The sequence below is a fragment of the Peromyscus californicus genome, unplaced genomic scaffold (assembly GCF_007827085.1).
Source record: "Peromyscus californicus insignis strain IS unplaced genomic scaffold, ASM782708v3 Scaffold_9__1_contigs__length_137607984, whole genome shotgun sequence".
NCBI classification, from domain to species: Eukaryota; Metazoa; Chordata; class Mammalia; order Rodentia; family Cricetidae; genus Peromyscus; species Peromyscus californicus.
The window spans coordinates 18,370,801-18,391,903 of NW_026294617.1; the positions used below are offsets into that span (position 1 = coordinate 18,370,801).

Genomic DNA, 21,103 nt, shown 5'->3' on the forward strand with positions numbered 1-21,103 from the left:
AAGAGATTTCTGAAGCACAGAAACGAATATAAGTCATTTATATGTGTGTAAATTTACACACATATATACACACAATATATACATATATATGACCGCTACAGTTAAACCAGTTTTGCATCACTATGATTTAGGATTTTGGATATTCTAGATTTAAATTTTATTATTATTATTATTATTATTATTATTATTATTATCTTTTGAGACTGTGTCTCCATATGTATGGAACTCACTATGTAGAACAGTCTGGCCTTAAACTCAAAGAGATCCACCTGCCACTATGCCCAGATTTAAAAAAAATAATGGTAAGTGTTAGTTATTATGCGGTGCTGTGTTACCCATTAAGCGGCACTGTTTACCATTCGAGAAAAGCCACGAGGCACAACAAAACCCACTATAAGAGTTTATTAGAGGAAGGAGACAGGAAGGGGGTGCTTAGGCCTATGGGAAATGATGGTGCAGGGAGAGAGAGGAGGGAGGGGTCTGTGACCCGCTTTTTATGGATTTCCCCGCAACGTGCAACGTGTACATATGGGCTTACATAGCTACGTCAGGCATGCTCATAGATTACATGATCACGCTGAGCAAATTACATGACCACACAGCACACGGATTACATAGGACATAAGGCCCTGGGATGACAAAGCCTCTTGTTTGGGTACTGGACAACGCATGTGCAGTCATGTAGCTGAGAGACTGGCCAGGAATTCTATCAATAAGTTCAGATTCCAATTTCTAGACTTGGTTAGGATACTGCAGTCTTGAAAAGTGACTACTCCTATTCTGTACATAAAACTTTCATTATAATTAGCAAGATAGGAAAGCCACACACATTATTAAACTGAATTTATTCAGTGCACTCTACATATCATATACCACAGCAGCCACTGGTGAGCTTAAAAGAAACTTAGGAAAAAGTAAATGTTGATTTGGGGCAGTTAATCATTTAGTTATATTTCTGTTTTTTTCAGAGACAATTCTAATTATCATTTGAAGGAGGAACCCCCTTTAAAAGCAATTAAAGGGCCCCAACTAAGGGTCCAAAGGTACTTGAAAGAAGAATACTAACAGTAGCATCTCTTTGCTCCTTTAATGTTTGCTCAAATTTGGGGTAAGGTGGCACTTAGCAACTATCTGTCCAATGCCTGTGCTCAAGGGTCAGGCAGTGGACTAGATCCTTGGGCTAGCTAGAATTGTCATCTGGAAAATTGTTCAACAGAAAATGATGGCCTGTACAGAATAAATGTACTACGCTCATTCTGCCAAGTTCCAGAGAATAAAAAGAAAGTGGAGCAGATAAACAGTATTTAGCATATGGCAGGAAAAAAGATTTGTGGCTTGTAATAGGTTGACCAGGGTAGGCTTCCCTGAAAAGGAAATTTGGGGAAGTGTTTAACGATAGTTAAGGCAGTAGATTTCCTAAGGAAGAGCATTCCAGAAAGAGGGACATGTAGAAATACTGAGGTAGGGAGCATGCCTTGCATATTCTAAAAGCACAAAGGAGGCCTGAGCAAAGCAGAATAGACAAGTCAGAAAGGAAGAAGCGTGGATTTTAGTGCTGTGTGAGGACATGGCCTTTACTTGGAGTGAATTAGGGAGATTAAGATTCTGAGCATAGAAGTGAAAGGGTGTGAACTTTCTCTGCCAGACAAAGGAGTGAAGACTTTCCTGAGAGGCTTCTACACAGTGGAGTGTTGCGGTGAGATTATGGTGTTCGGTGGAGACTGGAGGTGAACATACTTGGTTCTGATGATGAAAATTCTAGGTATACCCATCAAGAAATAAAATATAACCCTTAAAAAGCATGTCTGAGTGTTTTAACCTGAATATTTAGCCAAGACGAGTTACAGTCTTTGTTTTTTTTTTTTTTTTTTTCTGGTTTTTTGAGACAGGGTTTCTCTGTGTAGCTTTGTGCCTTTCCTGGGACTCACTTGGTAGCCCAGGCTGGCCTCGAACTCACAGAGATCTGCCTGGCTCTGCCTCCCAAGTGCTGGGATTAAAGGTGTGCGCCACCACGAGTTACAGTCTTTGTAAAGAAAACTTCTAAAATCAACCTCCCAGTTAAATGATCTGACTCTGCCTTCCAATTACAGATTGAAAGTTAAAGAAACATTATTCTGACAAGTAATGACATTGACCTGTTTGTGGAAGGCATCATTGCTGGGCACCACAGAACGAAAATGCCAAGAACAGTTACCAGAGGTATTTAATCACTTCTGAAATAACCCATTTTTCCATCCTCTTTTATTGGTGAAATTATTAAGGCCACTCCACGTAGTCAAAAGGAGATTTATTTAATGGCGTAACTTACAAATTAAGGGATAGGTAGGTCGCGGGGTCTGGGGAAGGTGTATCGCAGTCCAGTGGTGTTCTCTGGAGCTCTGCTTGGCCCACCTCCACCGTCCAGGGTCCCGGAACAGAGAGAGCACTGGCCGATCCAGATCTTGGGTCTCCAGGCGCCTCCCTTGGCCCTGCCTTGTAGGCGTGACAGTTGCCAAAGTCTCAATGGGGGTTGGAACTTCCAGATCAAAGCTGGAATGGCTACCCACTACATCTCCCCCTTTTTGTCTAAATAAGAAAGTTCTAACCTAATACAAGACTATATACAAAGGAATGGTTATCAAATATTGTCCAGGAATAATGAAGGATAATGACCTAGATAAGATGGAACTACAACCAATGCAAACAATATCAAGCAAGAAACACATACTAAAATCCAGAGAAGTATAGAGCATAGGTAAATGGCATGTTACAAAGATCATTCCAAAAGGTGTCCTATCCTAAAGAACCTGAATCTAATACTTAATATGTTCTATCTACTAAGTTGTAACTATAACTGCTAGTCTTCAATCCCATCAAAGACCTGAGAAGGAATATAATGGTACCTGAGAAATGGTAGATGGATGCAAGCAACTTTCGGGAATCTTGCAAGAGTAGACCGAGACAGCTGGCAGCCTGGACAGTCACCTAATGTTTCTCAGCATTGTTGGTGCATTCAAATTGGCTACAGGCCTAAAGTATCTGACAGACCATTTTCAGAAGCAGGAATTCTGAAAGACCATCTTACCCTGTCTTGGCAGAGTACAGTGGTCACTTTCCTTGTGTCCCGCTTGTCCAGAAAGGACAGCATTGCATTTGTACTGTCAGCCGTCGAGGCAAGGGCATTTCTTTGCCCAGTAGGCCATTTTGTGCCAAGAACACAAACTTCCAAATGGAAGTGTCTTAGAAGCCCAACATTCTCTCGGGATCAAATTGGTGCAGCCAGGAGCAATTGTGTCTCACATCAACAGAATTCTAAGTTATTTAAATGCCATATTCTCTAGGTCTATGAAGTGTTTGAAGATTACCTGTCCATCTGACCTATGTATCCGTAAATCTGGATAACCTAACTAACGTAACTATAGAGATGACAAGCATAGGTGACTATAAATCTATAAGTCTTATCTACCTAAATAACCTAAGGACTAAGGCTTCACATAAACAAGGTAAACAGTCTATAAGCAAATGTATGGTAAAGAACAATGACTTCAAAATTGTAACAATACACAAGATATTTATAACAGAGGTAGGAATATATAGTGCAATATGCAATATGACAATAATCTTAAATATATATCAATATACCGAATATCCTAAACAGAAGTAGAACATACATAAAGTATGACAGATATAAATTTACATTTGTATCAATATACAAATATTTCAAATAAGAGTAGAAATATATGTACATTATTAACAAATATAGTTCTGTATTTGTATCAATATACAAATTATCTTAAACAGGAATATAAAAATAGTTTACATTTGTATCAACATATAAGAATCCATAACAGTACAAATTACAGTGCAAATTATCTAAGGCTGCTATTTTACTAAATTTGTTTACTAGTATATACAATAATCTACCATAATATCTTATACCTATCCATTCCATTTCTTCTTTTCCCTTTTTTCTCTCTCTCTTTTTTTTTTTTTTAGAATACTGATTCTAATATTTTCTTCCACCCCCAACCCTATAACCATCATCCATAACCCTGAGAATTATGAAACCTAAGGGAGAAGGGGCGTCGTTTTCTTAGAATTGCTTCCTGCTGTTTAGGGGGTAATGTTATCTCTGTTGGGTACTGTGAGAAAGGTCAGATAGTTAAATCTCAGTTAGACTAACTGTAGGTTCTGCAGCAAGTCTTAGAGTAATGGGTAAGATTGTCTGAAATTCTGGCAAGAAGTGTAGTATGATGATGATTACCATGGCATCATTCTGGATTGGGTAGAGTTGCTGTTGTTGGGGCCCCATCTTCCTTCTGGAGACTTCCGAGATTGCTATTGGAAAAACTTATTTGTTATCAAAATGGAAGGTTTGGATTTAAAGAGGACATAGCATGTAAGAAAGGATTCTGAGAAATCAAGAGTAAGCATGGAGAGAATTAGAATCTAGAAGACAATGGTCCCTTTTTATTGGTTTCCTTCTGTCCCACACCAGAGGGCTCTTCTGATATGGGACTGAAGAATCTCTCAAACTTTTCTTTTAGCAATATGCTTGGGTTTAGAGAAGGAGTGAGCCAATTCCATCTCCAAAGCCAGCTTGGCTTATAATTGAATTGGAACCACAACTTTTCTAGGTTGATAGAGAGATAGATGTTAGACAGTGAGATTTTACCGTGTGTAGATTGGTACCAATAGATTCTTTCTTTCTGCTGTAAACATCCAGATATCCAAGGCCTTATGATTTTTGGAAGATGGGTGTTTCCATTATCCTGGAAAGACAAAAACAGAACCCTACCCCAACCTTTGATTGTTAAATTTTTCTTACAACTTGTAGAGATGTCACATTGGTGGATGATCTTTTACTTCTCCTCATCAAGGGGTTTTTCCTGTTCGAATCGAATTTTTATTAATTTTGTTGGTATCCATAGCTTTTCTTCTCCTGCAGAAACAAAGGCAAAACCCCTTCCCCAACGTAGAACATATCCAGGTTTCCATTCTGAGGTCAGCACATCCTTGAAATAAACCTGTTGGTTTAGTTCAGGAGTTTTGTCTGTCGTCCAATGTCTCTCTGCAGCTGTTGTTCCTTTCTCATCAGCATTGAGAAAATTCAAGGTTAATAAAGCACTATGCAATCTATTTCTAGGAGTCATTGTTACCTGTTGCTGTTTATTTAGCATATCCTTTAAAGTTCGATTGGATCTTTCTATGACTGCTTGGCCTGTGGAATTGTGTGGTATACCTGTAACATGCTTTATGTTGTAATAAGCAAAGAATTGTCTCATTTTTTTTTTTTGGTTTTTCAAGACAGGGTTTCTCTGTGTAGCTTTGTGCCTTTCCTGGAACTCACTTGGTAGCCCAGGCTGGCCTCGAACTCACAGAGATCCGCCTGGCTCTGCCTCCCGAGTGCTGGGATTAAAGGCGTGCGCCACCACCGCCCGGCCGAATTGTCTCATTTTATTGGAGATATATGCTGGGGCATTGTCTGTCTTAATTTGTACAGGTATTCCCATGATGGGCATAACTTCTAATAGGTGTGTAATCACAGAATCAGCCTTTTCAGAACTCATAGGAGTTGCCCATTGAAATCCTGAATAGGTGTCAATGGTATGATGTACATACTTTAATCTTCCAAATTCTGCAAAATGAAACACATCCATCTGCCAAATTTCATTTCTTTGTATACCTTTTGGATTGCTCCCTGCAGGTAATGGAATTTGGTTATAGATGGAACAAGTAGGACATTTTTTCACAATATCCTTAGCCTGTTGCCAAGTGATGGAGAAATCCTTCTTCAAACCTTTGCTATTTATATGGTATTTCTTATGAAATTCTGAGGCTTCTAGCACATTACCTATTAGTAACTGATCAATCTCATCATTACCTTGTGCTAGAGGTCCTGGCAGACCTGTATGGGATCTGATATGTGTTATATATATAGGATGTTCCCTTTTTCTGATGATTTCCTGCAATTGTATGAATAATGAAGTTAATTCTGTATTATCAGGAATAAATTCAGCAGTTTCAATATGTAAAACAACTCTCTCTGCATATTGAGAGTCAGTGACTATATTGAGGGGTTCTGTGAAGTCCATCAGTACCATAAGAATGGCATACAGTTCTGCCTTTTATACAGAGCTGTATGGACTTTGTACCACTTTACTTAAGTCTCCTGATTTATATCCTGCTTTCCCTGATTTATTTGCATCAGTATAGAATGTGAGGACTCCAGAAATTGGCTTTTGTCGTACAATGTGAGGAAGGACCCATTCAGTCTTCTTTATGAATTCTATTCTCTTGCTTTTGGGATAGTGGTTGTTAATCTCTCCCAAAAAGTTACTGCAGGCTCTCTGCCAGTATTCATTATCTTTCCATAGTGATGAAATTTCCTCATTAGTTAAAGGTACTACAATTTCTGCTGGGTCCATTCCTGTCAACTGGCGAAGTCTTAGTTTACCTTTTTGAATCAAATCAGAGATCTTTTCTATATAAGTCTTTAATTTCTTATTTGGTTTACATGGTAGGAATATCCATTCCAATATAATATCTTCCCTCTGCATCAAAATACCTGTTGAGCCGGGCGGTGGTGGCGCACGCCTTTAATCCCAGCACTCGGGAGGCAGAGCCAGGCGGATCTCTGTGAGTTCGAGGCCAACCTGGGCTACCAAGTGAGTCCCAGGAAAGGCGCAAAGCTACACAGAGAAACCCTGTCTCGAAAAAAAAAAAAAAAAAACCCAAAATACCTGTTGGGGAATGTCTGGAGGGGAATATGACAAGAATGCATTTAAGTTCTGGATCCACACGATCCACATGTGCTTCTCGAATTGTCTTTTCTACTAGAGCCAATTCCTTCTCAGCTTCGGCTGATAATTCTCTTGGACTATTTAATTCTTTGTCCCCTTCTAGAGTATTAGCCAAATTTTGTAGTCCATCTTTGGGTATTCCCATGATACCCAGTAAGTTGGAAATGCTTCCTAATAACTTTTGAAAATCATTAAGAGTCTTCAATCGATCTCTCCTTAGTTGTACCTTTTGGGGTCTAATTTTTTGTAGCTCTGTCTTATAGCCTAAGTAATTAATAGAATCTCCTCTTTGTATTTTTTCAGGAGCAATTTGCAGTCCCCAGCGAGGCAAAACTTTTTTTACTTCTTCAAACATGCTTTCTAATGTATCTAACTTTGGATCAGCTAATAGGATATCATCCATATAGTGATAAATTATGGATTGTGGAAACTTTACACGAATTATCTCCAATGGTTTCTGCACAAAGTATTGGCACAAAGTAGGGCTGTTTATCATTCCCTGTGGGAGGACCTTCCATTGATATCTCTTGACTGGCTGAGAATTGTTATAATTAGGTACTGTGAAGGCAAATTTTTCTCTATCATTTTCTTGTAAGGATATGGTAAAGAAACAGTCTTTTAAGTCAATGACTATTATAGGCCATTCTTTAGGTAACAGAGAGGGCAAGGGCATCCCAGTCTGTAGGGAGCCCATTGGCTGAATTACTTTATTAATAGCTCTCAGATCTGTCAGCATTCTCCAATTACCAGACTTTTTTTTTAATAACAAACACGGGAGAATTCCAAGGGCTGGTAGATTCTTCAATGTGTTGAGCATTTAACTGCTCTTGAACCAGCTGTTCTAAAGCTTGTAGCTTCTCTTTTGTCAAAGGCCATTGTCCAACCCAGACAGGTTTATTAGTTAGCTGTTTTAAAGGTAAGGCAGTTCGTACTTCTAAGAGTTCCAACAGCAGTTGTGCTCTGTTTGTGAACAGCCTGAATGGTTGGTGCCTGATTTTTATAGCATGTGATGATATTATTCCTAGAAACATGCATTGGTCTGTATTCCTTTTCTGAAAGTGTAGGAATTTTAATCTGGGTATTCCACTGTTGTAACAGATCTCGGCCCCAAAGATTTACTGCTACATTTGCTACATATGGCTTCAGCCTTCCTCTCTGTCCTTCTGGCCCTATGCATTCAACCCATCTCGAACTCTGTTTTATCTGAGATAGGGTGCCAATTCCTAAAAGTTGGACATCTACCTCTTGAAGAGGCCAATTCAGATGCCATGATTTTGGTGTAATTATAGTCACATCTGCACCTGTGTCTACCAGGCCCTCCATAACCAGGCCATTAATTTGAATTCTAAGCTTTGGTCTTTGATCATTTATGGAAGTCTGCCAAAATATTTGTTTTATAGTGTTCTTTGTAAACTGTGATTCACCTATCAGAGCTGTTTTATCATCCATTACAGTATCGGTTTTTACATTAGGCATTGGTTTAGTTGTCCTGGAGAGGAATTTCTTCCACAGTGACTGGGAATGTTCATACTACATTTGATTTGGGGGCCTGCAAGAGGCCCCCTGAGGCGTTTCCCGCCAGTAAAGGGTTGCCTCGTATATCTATTTTTGATCTGCACTCACTGGTCCAATGTCAGTCTTTGCCACACCTTCTACATAATCCGGGAGGTGGTTGGGGTCTCCTGTTTAGGCTATTCCTAAAAGGAGTATTACTTCTAGGAGTACCCCACGTACAGTTTTTACTTATATGACCTGGTGTACCACATTTAAAACATTTGGTAACACGGGGCCTTCTTTCACCTCTGGGATTTGTCTCTCCTATCCAAGCCTCATTACTGTAGTTACGAGACTCAACACCATTAGTATACTGAATCCATTCTTCCAAAGGAGCTGATCTGATCTTTAATGGTGTAAGTATTCGTCTGCATTCTGCATTAGCATTGTCGAACGCCAAGGACTCAGTTAATACTTTTCTTAATTCTTTATCTGATACAGCTCTTGTTATAGCTGTGTTCAGTCTTTGTAAAAAATCAGTGAAGGGTTCGTGCGGTCCCTGAAATATCTTTGTGTATACCTCAGTTGGTTTTCCAGGTTCTGGAATTTTTTCCCAAGCATTTAGAGCTGCTGTACGGCATAGGGATATTGTATGCTCATCATAAATGGCTTGTACATTCCTGTCAGTGAAACATCCCTCACCAGGTATTTGATCATGGGAGATCACAAAACCTCTGAGTTTACCTTGTTGTTCTAAATTTTTTGCCTCTTCTCTCAACCAGCTTTTCCACTGTAGCTGCTGGCTATATTCTAGAACAGCTGAAATTAACTGATGCCAGTCATCTGGGATGATTCTATGTGAGGTAGACCACGAATTTAACATCTGTTTTACGTATGTGGAGTGTATCCCATACGTAACTACTGCTTCCTTTATATTTTTAAAGTCCCTTGTTGAAATTGGTTGTAATGTATATGTATTATATGGCTTGGGGTGTGTGTCATCTGCTGGCTTCTCATGGATGATAACAGGATAAGCCATTGTGTGAGAGCCATTTGGAGATATTACAACCTCTATGGTCTTGCCCTTCTGCTTATTAGGTCCCTTGTCATGTTTACTGAGAGTTTCTTCTAAGGCCCCCAAATGAGCACCTAGGGTCTGTTCTATGGAGTGAACCTCCTCTCTGGCAAGGGACTCCAGATTTCTCATGGAATCATAGAAGTTTTTATGTTCCTCAGAAACACGTGATTCCATGGACCTTATCTTATCAATTAACGGTAATCTTTCTTCCTTATATAGTGTCTGGAGAGTTAGTGTTCTGTCCATTAAATATTTACATTTATTATCAATAAGATCAGTTTTCGGTACAAGCCTGTTTTGTAAATCCTGATCAGCAGATTCCAGAGAAAGAATCTTTTTCTGTAAGGTTTCATTGCTATCCTTTAAAGCAGATTCCAGAGAGAGAATCTTTTTCTGTAAGCCTTCATTGTTATCTTTGAAAGCCTGTAAATCCTGGTTAGCAGATTCCAGAGAGAGAATCTTTTTCTGTAAGCCTTCATTGTTATCTTTGAAAGCCTGTAAATCCTGGTTAGCAGATTCCAGAGAGAGAATCTTTTTCTGTAAGCCTTCATTGTTATCTTTGAAAGCCTGTAAATCCTGGTTAGCAGATTCCAGAGAGAGAATCTTTTTCTGTAAGCCTTCATGGCTCTCTCTTAAAGCTTGTATCAGTCTAATAATGACTCATCTTTGTTCTTGTTATTAAACCAGTGTTTGAAAACTGTGTGAATTATTACAATGAATGCCAAAATGGTACAGGCCAGATATGCCTTAGGAAGTTCATATATTTCCAGGAAGATGTCATTCATCATACAGGCAAAAAGGTTTTCAAATTCTTGTGAGGTAATGTTGTCAGCCATATTACAAGAATTACTCAAAATTTGTTAGTCAATTTTAAAGTGTAAAATTATCAGGTACTTTTGCTTACCTTTCCTGGTTTTGGGGGGTGTAGTAGCACTTTTCAGCCAGCAGGTGGCGTTGGTACAGCTCCAAAGCAGGGCCTGCTGGTGATCTTGACTGACTGCAGCTCACTTGGGTCAAGATGGCGGGAGCCAGAGCCGGCGCCGGCACTCAGGAAGCGGGGGAGTGCCTCTTTCGCTGGTCTCGGGCCTAAGCTAGGGAACTGAGACCGGACTAGCTGCTTCCTTTTTCGGGAATGGAACCGTGTAGGCGTTCCCTGGTTATATGGAACTTTGCAGGCGGGTTTAGGTACCCGCTAGCCGGGGAGGAGGCTGAGGGCGGGAGCCACCCAGGCCTTTGGAATTTGCCTCACGTGAGTGCCAGATATTGGTGAAATTATTAAGGCCGCTCCACGTAGTTAAAAGGAGATTTATTTAATGGCGTAACTTACAAATTAAGGGATAGGTAGGTCTGGGGAAGGTGTATCGCAGTCCAGCGGTGTTCTCTGGAACTCTGCTTGGCCCACCTCCACCATCCAGGGTCCCAGAACAGAGAGAGCGCTGGCTGATCCAGATCTTGGGTCTCCAGGCGCCTCCCTTGGCCCTGCCTTGTAGGCGTGACAGTTGCCAAAGTCTCAATGGGGGTTGGAACTTCCAGATCAAAGCTGGAATGGCTACCCACTACATCTTTACTGTCTTTTTTTATACCCAACCTCTTAGAAAATGAGGCATTCTTATTTTGAGTTTGTATTAGTGATTAGTCTCTTTCAACCTCTTCGAAACCGTTTAGGAATTCTTCCAAAGTTAGGGATGCTAAAACTATTTTTCAGTTATTACTCAAATTTGAAATAGATTCTTCAAATGCTAAAAGATCTCTTTTGAGTATTAATTTTGATATCTGTTATATATGACTTTTTCCTTATAGATGGTTGAAATCCATCTTTTGTCTGGGAAAAAACCTTTTGTAACATTATTCAATACAGACTGAATTTGAGATAGCTATGGGTTTTTTTCTGTTGTTCCAGGTTCTTTTCCACTCAGAGTGGTGTCTTTTAGTTTAATCATGAACCGGAAAGGAGACCATAGCAGAACTCTTATCACAACCCCCACCCCCGTAAAAGACATGGACATCTGCAAGTCAAGGGTCTCAGCAGAGCTTAGAAGAAGGCAGAGGGTTTGAAAGAGAGAAGTGAAGATAAAGAAGAAAGAATAAGTTGGGTGGAAATGAAGCAAAACGTGGTTGATACAGTAATTAACTGTGTAAACTTGGGCAGTGGTTCCACGGGGTTTTCCCCTTTTACTTACTAGTTAGGAGATGTTGTACCTGTCACTCAATTATGCTTCAGTCTCCACAAATAGGTTAATTATTTTAGTATCAATCTTATATTTTTGTTGTGATTTCATTTGTGATATGCATCAAACATCTCATACAAGGTAAACTCTCAAATTTTGCTAGAGATGATAAATAGCCAAACTTTTAAATTTGTCCTTTCAAAAACTATTTCTCCATTGACTAGATATTCATGGAGGGAGAAACAGATCACTATAGCATGAATCTTAAAAGTTCTTATTAATAAAATCAAACCTGGGGCCAGTTATTGGGGTGAAAGTTGGTAGATCAGATGCAGAACAAGCCACAACTAACCTCACCTGGCCAACTTCTTAGCTGATCTTGTTTCCTCAGACTGGAAGCCTCTGAGTCCTCATCCAGAATGGGTCTCAGCTGAACTGTGCTTCTAGAAGCCTGAAAGCTTAACCAGCCAAATGCTTAACCAGGCCAAATGCTTCTAGTTCCTGGTCCTCATGCCTTATATACCTTTCTGCCTTCTACCATCACTCCATGTGTGTCACCATGCCTGGCTCTTTCCAATGTGGCCTTGAACTCACAGAGATCCCCGATGGATTTCTGCCTCTGGAATGCTAGGATTAAAGGCGTGAGTGCCACCATTTTCTAGCCTCTGTATCTAGTGGCTGTCTGTTCTCTGACCCCAGATAAATTTATTAGGGTACATAATATTTTGGGGAACACAATACCACCACAGATCACTATCTCCAAAAATCAGCTTATGGCAAACTATAAATATAAATGTAAAGAAAAGAACAATATTTAAAATTTCCTGGCTTCAGAACTTAATAGAAGGTTACAGTTTTTGCAAAAATATGGTATTAGCATAAAATGATTATATTCTTCAATACAATTTCATTGACAGTCCAGAAAGAAATACACATGTATGTATAACGAGTTCATTTCTTATAAAGGTACTAAGAACATACAGGAGAAAGAATAGTTCATTTAACAGGAGGCACCGAGACAACTGGATATCCACATGCAAAAGGACCTCCGCCCCACACCTTATCACAAGTTAGTCTCAAATCAATCAGTAAACTAAATAATGTATAGAATTCTGAAGAAAACACTGGGTTTAAATATGTATAACCTTGGATTTGGCAGTGGATTCTTCATATGCCACCAAGAGCATGAGCAACAGCATCAACAAATAAATGTTAAATTTTACCAAAACTAAAAATTTTTATGAGTCAAACTGTATTATCAAAACAGAAAAGACTTCCTATAGAACAATAGGTTGTACTTGCAATCAAATAGGGTAGCTCCCTCCGTGTCCTTAGGAGAATGGTTTAATACTCCACTGTGGAAACTAAAGTCCACACATACATAAGTGCTTTACATAAAATGGTGGAGTATTTAAATCTAGCCTACACACATACTTAGGTATATAGTATTCTTAAAATTAATATAATAATAAACTAAGAAAATGCAAATGCTGGGTTAATAGTTGTTATAATACGTTGCTTAAGGAATGATAATAGAATATATGTTACAAGTTCAAAACAGATGTAGAGTTTGTTTTTGTGTTTTTCAAATATTGTCTTATCAGCAGTTGGTTGGGTCCATGAGTGTGAGATTGGCTGTTGTTTCATAAGGATTTACTATCTGACGTGTGTAAAGAATTCTTACAACTCAACAACACAAACCTTTAATAACCCACCCTTAAAATAGGCAGAAAACTTCAATGGGCATTTCTCCAAAGAAGGTATACAAATGTCCAGTAGGCCCATGAAAAGATGTTTAATATCATTAGTAATTAGAAAAATGGAAGTCAAAACCATGGTGAGCTATCTTTTCACATTTGCTAGGGGATTGATAATTTTGCAAAAGCAAAACAAAGTTGTTGAATGTACTAGTGACTGAATAGTGCAAATACACACACACACACACACACACACACACACACACACACACACACACACACACACTTCATATCCATCCAGAATGTGATTTTATTTGAAAGTAGTCTTTGTAGATGCAATTAGTTAAGATGAAGTCATACTGGATTAGGGTAGGCCGTAAGTTGATGTTGTAATTAACAAACAGGACAATTGAAACAGGCAAAGACTAAAGTTATGTAACTAAAAGCCAAAGAATGTCAGGAGTAACTAGGAGTTGGAAGAGGGGGTGGAAAAAAAAAAGGATCGTTCCCTAGAGTCCTGAGAGGAAGCACTGCCCTGCAGCATCATCATCTCCAGAGTCAGAATGTGTATTGTTTTAGCCTCCTGACAGTTGTAATTTCGAGTAGCAGCCCTGGAAAACTAATGCAGTAAGAATGTGGAGAAATCAAAACCTTTGTTCATTGCTACTGGCAATGCTCTACTGTTTGGGAAAACATCTGGGCAGTTCCCTAAGCTAAACATAGAATTACCATATGGCCCAGGAATTTCATGTCTAGATTTATAGCTAAAAGATTTGGAAGCAGATTAAAAAATATACTTGTACAGAAATGTTCACAGCAGCACAAACAAAGACACAAACACAGTAGCTAAAAGGTGGAAACAGCCCAAATGTCTAGCAATGGATAAATAGATATATAAAGCCTGGTACCTACCAAGGAATATTATTCCACTATGAAAAGCAGTGAATTATTGTTCATTAATAAATGTGGAAGAACCCCCAAAATAAACTAAATAAAATGCAGAAAGGTCACATATTTCATGATTCCATTCATATGAAATACCAAGAATAGGTCAAAACAGACTGAAAGCAAATTAGCAATTACCAATTACAGAAGGAAACAGAGTAACTGCTTAGTAGCTTCCAGGTTTTCTTTTGTGACTGTTAAATCTTTTGGAGCAAGGTAGAGGTGGTAGTTTGGATAACCTTGTGAATGCACTAAATCTAAATTGTATCCTTTAAATTAAAATCACTTTTATCAAGATTAGTAGCTTTACAAGGTAAGTAAGATGGAATCAGAGAGAGGCAGAGGATTTGAAGATGTGCTAGATGGAGTGATTGAAACCATTCATAAATAGAGTCAAGAGTTTAGTAGGGAGATGGTGATAACAGGAGAATGAGGTGAAAGAGAAAAAGTAAGACCAGATAGATGTAAGACATGAATCTAATCATTCAAATTTGTTAAGTCCTAGAGTATATTTTAATATTATGTTTTGATGTTAGCAAGGAATATGTGTGGGTGTATTGTAAGTGTTTATTATGTAAGATTGAAAATTTCATTGAAAAAAAGGACTTGAGACCGAGTTCATGTAATGCCTTAATTATTGCTGGGCCTGCCTTAGTTACCTTAGTTAGTCCTTGAAAGCCTGTAAGACGCTATTCTGGAGGAATTGTACTTTCACAGATGAATGTAGCTAGTTCAGAAACAAATTTACCAGAGTTATGGTCTATATTAGAACAAGATTCTGATTAAAAATATTCATAGAATCATAAAGTCATATAGTATCACTTATCTTCAGTCCCTCACCTAGTGGAGTTCACACCTCCCAAGGCAGTAGTTTTAGTATAGATGGTTTTTCAGTTAGAAAGTACCATTGTTAGCCATGTGGTGGCACACACCTTTAATCCTAGCTTTAATCCCAGCACTCAGGAGGCAGAGGCAGGCAGATCTCTGCTGTGGGATGTTCTGTATGGCAAATGTGTTGCTGATTAGTCAATAAATAAAACACTGATTGGCCATTGGCTAGGCAGGAAGTGTAGGCAGGACAAGGAGGAGAATAAAGCTGGGAAGTGAAAGGCTGAGTCAGAGAGACACTGCCAGCCGCCATGATGAGAAACAGTATGTGAAGATGCCCGTAAGCCACGAGCCATGTGGCAAGGTATAGATTAATGGAAATGGATTAATTTAAGCTGTAAGAACAGTTAGCAAGAAGCCTGCCACGGCCATACAGTTTGTAACCAATATAAGTCTCTGTGTTTACTTGGTCGGGTTTGAGTGGCTGTGGGACTGGCAGGTGAGAGAGATTTGTCCTGACTGTGGGCCAGGCAGGAAAACTCTAGCTACAGATCTCTGTGAATTCAAGGCCATCCTGGTCTTCAGAGTGAGTTCCAAGACAACCAGGGCTACACAGAGAAACCTGGTCTCAAAAAATAAAAACAAAAAGAAGAAAGAAAGTACCATTGTTTTAAAAGCTTTTTAGTTGAATAGTCTTTCTCATGGTGGTATTCATTTTGGATATGACTTCTAAAGTCTTAGCTTGAATAATTTCAATTGCCCTTGGATCTCTTTAAATAGCACCCTTTTCTTTCATCATGTAATCATTACCCAATCTGTCTCCCCATTGTCTGGCTTCATGTTTCTTAGAAAATTAAGTGGCTACTCTGCTTTCAGTCTGGTACTTAGCTAGTCAGTCCAAACTTATCAGAATGGTAATATATCTGAACACACATAAAACTGTATGCTAGCACTGTTCTGAACACTGTACTCCTCAGAGTAGCTGTGAAGTAGCTTCTGTGATTAGTCTCATTTTCCAGATGTCTAAACTGAAGGGCGACCAACCTAATTAGCAGTAGAGCAAAGTTCAAGCCCAGGCCTCTAGACTCAGAAATACAAACTTACAAACACTACATCAAGTGATTTTTTAATCTTAACACAAGTGGTTCCCATTATAGGATAAAGCTTAAGTTTTTGGCATAGCATGAAATGTCCTCATAGTCCAACTCCTCCTCTACTGGAGCCTTAGGTCCTTCAGCTCCTTGCCATGTATGCTATATTCCTGCAATACCAGGCTTCTTGTATAGCTCCTAGTACACAGTGCTTTTTTCCTTTTCTCTCTCTTCCTTTTCTCTCTTTCTTCCTTTTCTCCCCTTCTTTCCTTCCTTCCTTCTTCCTCCCTCCCTCCCTTCCTTCCTTCCTTTCTTTTTAACATATTTGTACATTCACTACCACCCCCTTCAGCTTGCTGGCTCAGCTTGCACAGTTTACCCTGCAGATGACATGATGGAACACACCTGTAATTCTAGCACTCTCGAGATGGAGACAGTAATCACAGATTTAAGACCATCCTGAGCTATTTGGAAAGACCCTGTCTCAAAAAGTCACAGCACAAATATGTTTCAAGTCATTCTGCAGATTGCCTTCTGGAAACCTTGCTTGTTGCCTTGTGCTCCTCTCCATTTCCTCTGCCATATGGAGTGGTCAACCCTCTCTACACCACCCTGTCCCCCACGCCCTTATGTTACTCTTCTGCATCATCACACTGATCACATTAGTTGAAACTATATCCAAAAGTGTGAGCTGTGTTTTCTTCACTTTATGTAGCACTTATCATCATCAATCACTCAGTAAAGTTTCACGTGTTTGTTTATTTGCAGATAATTATTCGTGGTGATGGCTTACAGAGTCATAAACAAAAGAAGGCATGTGGGACTTCAACAGCTTTCATCATTTGCACAAACAGGAAGAAGTTTCCTGGGCCCAGTAAAAGCCTCCAAGTTTATTATAGATGCAGAGTGTCATGAAAGTGTGTTAATCAGCTCAACAGTCAGGCTTCTCGAAGGTCTGGATTTAACCTGTGCAGCTGGGCAGCTTCTCAACGAAGCAGTTCAAGCACAGAATGGCACATACAGAATTGGAACCAGCACTCTTTTGTTTCTTGTTGGTGCATGGAGCAGCGCTGTTGAAAAATGTCTCCATCTGGGTGTTCCCACTCCAGCAATAGTGTCAGTAATGTCCGAAGGCTTGAACTCTTGCATTGAAGCAGTAGTTTCCCTTCAAGTACCCATATACAATGTATTTGACCACATGGACAACACAAGTGCAGTTTATGAGCGTGAAACAGTTGATGTCAGCTTGTGTCCTTTTCTCCAAGTGCCTTCAGATCCTGGGTTGTTACAGGAAAAGCATGATTTCAAAGATGCTACATCTCAGTTATTGTCTGCTTACAGTCTTTCTGGGAGACATGCACAATCACCCAAACTCTTCAAAACTCAGGCTAAGGTTGAAATGGAAAAAAAACACACCACGAGCTCTGCAACACAGCGCGTATACAGACTCTTTCTGCAGAAAGTCAGCATTAACTCACAGTAGGCATTTTAATAGGACAGATCATAGCCCCTGGATAAGCAGACCTGATGGATTTCTAGAACAATGTAGATCGACTCCCAAAACTTGGAGATGTAATGATTTGGTGGAGTTAGCGGTTGGCTTGAGCCATGGAGACCGCAGCAGCATGGCCTTGGCAGAGGAAGCTGTGAGGCTGCAGCGGCAGAGTGTGTGTCTGCAGCAAGCCAACTCTGTGGCACCATTTGTGTTTGATGTTTCAAGACTCCTCACTTGCTGCCTCCCTGGCTTACCTGAAACTTCTTCTTGTGTTTGTTCAGGATATGTCACTGTTGTACCCACGTCTAGTAGTGCTCTGATAAAGGAATTGCAGGATCAGCCTTTCCGAGTGATTCTCATCGAGGGTGACCTCACACAGAGTTACCGCCACCTGGGATTTAATAAGTCTGGAAATATGAAGAGCACGTTAGATAGTGGGAAACTTCCAGGAGACAGTGCAGAAGAACTGTGGACAAAGAGTGTGCTGCAGGTGTTAATCCAGTTGGATGTGAACCTCGTCCTGGCACAAGGAAGTGTATCTGAACATCTGACTGAAAAATGCATGCATAGTAAGCGACTGGTAATGGGGTCAGTGAGTGGCCATGTGTTGCAAGCGTTTGCAGAGGCTACAAGAGCAGTGCCTGTAGCCTATGTTACACAAGTGAATGAAGACTGTGTGGGCAGTGGGGTCTCTGTGACCTTCTGGACGAGTCCTCATGATACAAACAGGAACAACAGAATGGCAATCTTGTTAAAAACAGAAGGAATTAATTTGGTTACAGCAGTACTTACCTGCCCAGTAAGTACTCAGATGGAAACCAAGGAAGACAGGTTCTGGTCCTGTGTATATCGCTTATATCATGCCCTAAAAGAGGAGAAGGTCTTCCTTGGAGGTGGTGCTGTTGAATTTTTATGTCTTAGCCATCTTCAAATTCTTGCCGAGCAATCTATAAATAAAGAAAACCATGCTTGTTCAGGATGGCTTCCTGATTCTTCCTCTTGGATGGCCTCATCTCTGTCAGTCTACAGACCTACTGTGTTGAAGTGCTTGGCAAGTGGGTGGCATGAATACCTGTCAGCTGTCATGTCTAACACTGCCACTCACCCATCAGCAATGGAAGCCAGCACGTTCATTCAACATCATGTACAAACTGCCACCAACTCTGGCTCTCCTTCATCTTACATCTTGAGTAAATATAGTCAACTAAGTGGTGGAGTTTTTCATTCAGGTGTTTCAGATAACCTGGAGCTAGTTCGCAGAGTTTATGATACTGTTACACCAAAGACTGAAGCGTGGCGCCGAGCATTGGATTTAGTACTCTTAGTGCTTCAGACTGACAGTGAAATCATTACTGGACTTGCACACACACAGATAAATTCACAGGAATTAGATGGACTTTTATTTTTGTAGGGTTAGCCAAATCTTTGGGAAATAAGCTGTATCATATTAATAAATTTTAAGGTGTGTATGTGCATGCACACACACCCAAGGAGGCCAGAAGAGGGCACCACATGCCCTGGAGCTGTAATTAATGGGTTTATAAGCTGCCCAGCATGGATGCTGGGAACCCAACTATGCAAATGCAGCAAGCACTCTTAACCTTACAGCCATTTCTCTAGCCCTAATAAATTTTTATATTCAGATTGTAGTGTCTACATTATTAGTGGTTGCCAAGAATGAAATAGTTGATGTCTATCAATAACTGTAGTTCTGAATTTTACCCTATTTATAGGCTCACAAATTAGCCTGTTATTGTATCACAAATGCTGTAGGATACACCTGGATCAGAGGCAGAGAGCTTTTGCTCTATGGCAGAATCTGCATTCAGATTGTTGTGTAGATTTTGATAATTCCTTGGCCTCTCTGTCCCACAAGAGCAGCACAGAGGACCAATGGCAAGACCTGAAAGAGTGGGTGTTCTCGTGTAAGATGAACACTGAACTTGTGATGTTTACTGCTTAAGCAGAAACAAACCCACTTATTTGTCAAACAGGAGTGATTACATCCTTTAACACTGCTTAAGTCAAACCATACATGGACTAGATAAAGATTGGTCAAGCCTTCTATTCTCTGCATCTATAAGTATAGAGATGCTCTCTCAGTTACTTTTCTATTGGTGTAATAAGACTGTGACCAAGGCAACTTATAGAAGAGTTTAATTTGGATTTATGGGTTCAGAGGGTTGGAGCCCATGATGGCAAAGCAAAGGTATGGTGGCAGTAACATCTGAGAACTTACATCTTGATCCACTAGTAGGAGGTGGGTGGCTGGGATGGAAATAATGCAAGTCTTGAAACCTCAAAGACCTCACCAAATGTAACACACCTTCTCCATTAAGGCCACACCTCCTAGTCCATCCCAAATAGTTCCACCATGCCTGCTTTCTTTCCATTATTTAAGCACATCTTTAGAGGATTGTCTTGGTCCTTTTTTTGTCTTTCTTTTTCAGTCCTCACAACCAGTATAACCACTATTAACATTTAGAGGATGGTTTTCCAAGGCTTCTTAAATGTATGTGTCTGTGTAAATATGTTTTGACCCCAAAGGGGCATCGCTGAACATAACACCAAATTATCTACTTCTGTAGATTAATCTATTCAGTAACTTACCTAATATTCTTAAGAAGAGGTCAGTGGCATCACCATCACTTCTACACTGTGACTCACCACCACCTGTTTGTGTGGGGCTCTTCTCTACCTTACAGCCAGTCCTGCTTTGGAAGATGGTAACAAGTCATTTTTTGTCCCGACAGCCAACTCCCAAATAATGACAGGGAGACTTCTTATTAATTATGAAAGCTCAGCCTATAGCTTAGGCTTATTCTCAACTAGCTCTTATAACTTAAATTAACCCATTTATATTAATCTCCATTCTATTATACTGTTACCTCTCTTCCATCTTGTACCTCCTGTTTTCATGTCCCCTGGCTTCTCCTGTGTGCCTAGATTTCTCCTTTTCTCTCCCTGGAAATCCCGCCTATACCTCCTGCCTAACTATTGGCCATTCAGCTTTTTATTACACTAATCACACCTAATACAGCCTCACACAGTGTACAAATATCCCACAACAGAAGATGAAGAAAGATAGTCTCATAAAGGCTGTTAATTCTCCCAAGCTTGTATATACGTAACTCATCTGGACTTGTATCTTGGTAGACTATATTTTTCTAAGTATTTACCCGCAGTATTAAGTTTCTGTTGTTCATTCAGATAATTCTTAGCAATGAGAAGGGCATGCTGAAGGCATGGAAGAGAGCTCTCATTCTCATTTCTGTTCTAGCTGGGGTTTCAGTGTTTGGCTTTTTATTTTTATTTTTTGGCTACCACAAATGCAGTGCAGCACAAAACACATGCATCATGTTAATGAAAAGATTAACACAGCAGAAACATGAAGGCAGCATCCATTTCCAAAAGCCTCTTCCTGTGTTGCACCCAGTTACTCTCCTAAAGTCCCACTTAGAACACTTGATTCCATTGGTCAGGCAGTACTCTGCTCTAAAAAAAGACTAGTGGGGCCTTCTTTCC

At 39.8% G+C, this 21,103-nt stretch overlaps 1 protein-coding gene across 1 annotated transcript; it reads left to right on the forward strand.

Annotated features, from left to right (window-relative positions):
• The first annotated feature begins 233 nt into the window (after window positions 1–233).
• On the forward strand, window positions 234–19,220 carry Bbs12 (Bardet-Biedl syndrome 12). The gene is given in 4 exon segments (XM_052729901.1): window positions 234–1,043; window positions 2,091–2,199; window positions 16,852–17,488; window positions 17,490–19,220. Coding segments are annotated over 2 exon segments (2,121 nt in total). The 5' UTR covers window positions 234–1,043; window positions 2,091–2,199; window positions 16,852–16,867; the 3' UTR covers window positions 18,990–19,220.
• The last annotated feature ends 1,883 nt before the right edge of the window (window positions 19,221–21,103 follow it).